Genomic DNA, 3,830 nt, shown 5'->3' with positions numbered 1-3,830 from the left:
AGCAATTCAGAAAAACTGTAACTGATATTAGAACATCTTTTTTGAACATGATCTTAGTGTCTGCCACAAACATCTCCTCACCTTTCTGAACTGATATCCTGCTAAACTTGAACTGAGCTTCTGTTCCAGCCATACACTGATAATTTAATTAAGGGGTTAAGTTTAATTAAGTGGTGGCGGTACTGTCATTTTCTAGTTCAGTAAATCCTTATTAAATTTGTGGGATTGAATCTTTGATGTTCTTCTCTCAGCATCATACTCTCAGACAGTGCATTCATACTTGCAGACTTTGAATTAAAATTCTGAAAGGCACATAATCTTTCTAAGATGTTTCTTAATCCATGCCTTTGTTGTGTTTGCCCCAGGATAACATGGAGGCATTCTACAACACACCTCCAGTGGGAAAAAGAGGCACCGCCAGCTACTTGAGCAAGGCTGTTATGATCGAGTTGCTGCAAGGGGATGTCAAGCCCTGCAAGGATGACCCATGCTCTGTTAGTTAGATTTACAGTACATCGGCCCCTAGTCCCAGCCTGCTGCGGTGTTGTCAGTAAATGGCCCAGCAAGGACTCCATCACAAATATTTGGAAGATAACAGCTCACCTCTCTAATCCTCCTTCCAGGACTCTGCTCACTCCTGGAAAACAGGAGAAGCTGTAAGCAGAAGCTTCCATTTCTGTAGATTAGAATGCATGCAGTTTGCTCCTAAGGTGAAAATGCATCCACAGTCATGCTGATTAAAAAAACAAAATGTTAACCACTGTGGGATATACTTATAGTATTACTGGAGTCTTATTTGTTTTGCCTCTGCACACAAGTTCTGTCAGAACTCTGTTTTCCATGTGTACCTGTCTTCTTCTTATTTAGCATACAGATATAAGCATAATATCAGTCTTCTTGTTTTTTCTCTCTAAGAATACAAATGAGTTTATTCACCAAAGCATCAGACTACGCGTTTCATTTTTGGTGCTGCTTATAAATTCATTTTAAATGTTCTGTATTCTGGCTATCTGGTGTTTAGAAATAATACTACAATGCTAAATGAACCAGGCTCAGATATGACAGTTCAAACTATACCTTATATCTCACCAGCAATGACCTAGTCATTACATAGCAGTTAATGTGTGACAGGGAATCAGACAGTTCACGGTCATATTGTGTCTTTGGATGTGGTTCTCATGTTCTTGCACTTGCCTCCCAGGGCCAATAAGAATGTGTAGCTTAAAAAGAAAGCACTTAATTCTACCATTATTCCATACATGGTGCATAAAAATAAATGCGTAAATCTTCATCAGAATGCAACGTGGCTTTGTAAACCTCAGTCAAACTATCTATAGGTCTCTGGCATTAGAGGGTTTGAGATGTATTGCAAATAAAATAATATTTTGATTTTGTAGTGACTTGTGCACTATATTATTCTGCTCCAGATTCACACATGTGAGAGTTACTGTAGGTGTTTGTTGTACCACAGTATGTTGAGCTTCTCTCAGAGGAGCACTGTGTCCTCTTACCTGAATGCAAAGTCTGCCGCATGACAATAGGTACTGTTTGACATAAGCATGGTGACAGTTTCCACAAATGTTATAGGCTATAAAATAGAGTTTCTGAGAGTTCTGTTTTGCACAGTATGGCTCCTCATAACAATGACTACTACTCATCTGAAGTCCTGGGACTGAGGACCCTTTAGAAAATGCTGCTGTGCTGAATTAGAGCAATAGAAAAGACTGCTGTCAACCTTAGACAGAAATGATGACAGACTCGCTCTGACTTATTTTATAGCATGTCTCCCTGATTATTACCAACCCCAGCCTTTTCACTCTCTGTGTGTATGCGAATTATTTACTACTGTTGTTTAAATAAATATTTTTAACTCAAAACTGTAGTTTCAAAGAATAAAGTTACTGTTGAATATAAACATTTTTCTTAATGTTTTGATTTGGAATAGAATGTGCAGTGTTCCCAATGCATTTGCGTGTATGGAAATAAAAGTTATAAGGATTTTGAGCTTTACTTACTTTTTTAAACACACTGCTTTTATTTTGAACACAACTCTATATAAACATTTTCAACTGTGTGTCTTTACCATCACCCTAGAAACTGTACATGTAATTCACGTGTGTATTATGCAGCTGCTTCTGGAACGTCTTTTCTTCCCTTTTATGCTAAAGTTATGTGAATATGAATTACAGACGTACAATCCCTTCACATAAAACGAAAATCTCTTGCTTTTTGGCTAAAACTGCATCAGAAACGGAGTGTGACTGCTGCAGCCCCAAGGCATGTGTTTGGCATTGTCCTGGCTCCTACCAGTTACACCCACTTATGTTGCCCACTCTCCTTATCAAGCTGATCATGCCACTGAGGCTGAGAGTGATGTCTGCAACGTTGACTAACAGACTTGCATGCTGGTCAGAGGAAAGCCTGCCTATCATGTTGAATAAATGCCCTCTTCATCAAGACGAAACCGAGATAAAAATTCCTCTCAACATTAAGTAAGAGCTCTAAAAAAGTGCATAAGTTGCTGTTATATCTTTTTGTGTTTTATGTTCTTTCAGAGTAAGGACATTTACTTTCATACAGTTAAGATCCTTAAAAGAAATTCCACACATAAAAGACTCGTTATGGGGCTACTGTACCTTATAGTGTGAGAACAGTTGCATAATGTCTTACTGTATTGTAAGGATGAATAACATAAAATTACATATAGTCATCTTTTTGTCATATTCTTACAATATTTTTATAGTTTTACTGCTGGAACATTAACAATACTAGATAATGGTGTATACATACAGTAAGTTTATATACAGTATACATGCACATACTGTATATACCAATGATATGAATGCACATAAAGGTGTAGGCAAATGTACAAGAGTAGTCCATGTCAATATATATTATGGCACATTAAACACAATGATCCTCACATAAGAAACAGAGGATAAAAATTTAAACCTTCATTCTGAACAGTGTTAAATATTAATTTCAACTGTTAACTTGACCTTGTTTGGCAGTGTACACACCTGTCTTCTGACTTGGAGAGTTTTAGAAAATGTGTAGGAATTTATACTCAGAAATGTTTAAAAAGTAAAAATGGATAAATGATACAACACTTCATGTAACATTTTTCTACTGACAACATCCTGAGGAGTTTATGCCTCAACAGTCCACTGGGATGCAGCAGAGTTCCAGAAATGGAATAGAGCTTTTATCAAAGATGTTTCTGATGTATTTCATTTTCAATCAATGAATCACAAAAGGTGAAAATAATGCATATATGAGGTGGATTCATATCTGCACAGATTGTTGTTTTATTTGTATTGCTATTCAAATCGGTTATTAAATCAGATATGTGATTTGTAATGGATACAAAAATGACAAGAAGGCAGTGCATGGAAAAACAGGTTAAGCCACACAGATACTGACCAGTGGATATATCCACAAACAACAGCAGGCTTTGTTATTTTTTGGCCAGAGGGCTCAGAGTGGCTTTGTCTTATCAGTTGGAAGAAAAACAAGCAGGTGGGAGCCAGCACCTGACGCCGCTGTTTGGCTGAATGGACAGGAACAAGCAAGGATGCCAGCAGCCAACAGTAAACAGCACAAAGATCACAGGCCTCAGTGCCCTTACAATATTTTATGTCAGTCACTTAACTTAGTGTTAGATTAGACTAAATTAGATTATATTACACTGGGTGGGCTATATATAGTACATACTGTATATAGTACATGTATACGAGTGTGAGCACAGAGGTGATAAGACAACATGCGTTAACCAGAACCTGTTCAGTCAACTATTTTGTGAAATGGTGATAGAAACATTAACTGCAAAT

General features: G+C 37.2%; 1 protein-coding gene across 1 annotated transcript in view; it reads left to right on the top strand.

Annotated features, from left to right (window-relative positions):
- Positions 1–1,967, top strand: part of LOC109969908 (phosphorylase b kinase regulatory subunit beta-like) — a 118,261-nt gene extending 116,294 nt beyond the window's left edge. The window contains 1 exon segment of the mRNA XM_020617137.1: positions 366–1,967. Coding sequence (XP_020472793.1) covers positions 366–503 — 138 coding nt within the window. The 3' untranslated portion in view covers positions 504–1,967.
- Positions 1,968–3,830: the final 1,863 nt, after the last annotated feature.

Source organism: Monopterus albus, unplaced genomic scaffold (genome assembly GCF_001952655.1).
Source record: "Monopterus albus unplaced genomic scaffold, M_albus_1.0 scaffold186.1, whole genome shotgun sequence".
Taxonomy (NCBI): Eukaryota; Metazoa; Chordata; class Actinopteri; order Synbranchiformes; family Synbranchidae; genus Monopterus; species Monopterus albus.
The sequence above is the reverse complement of the archived record's forward strand: the minus strand, read 5'-3'. Positions and strand labels throughout refer to the sequence as shown.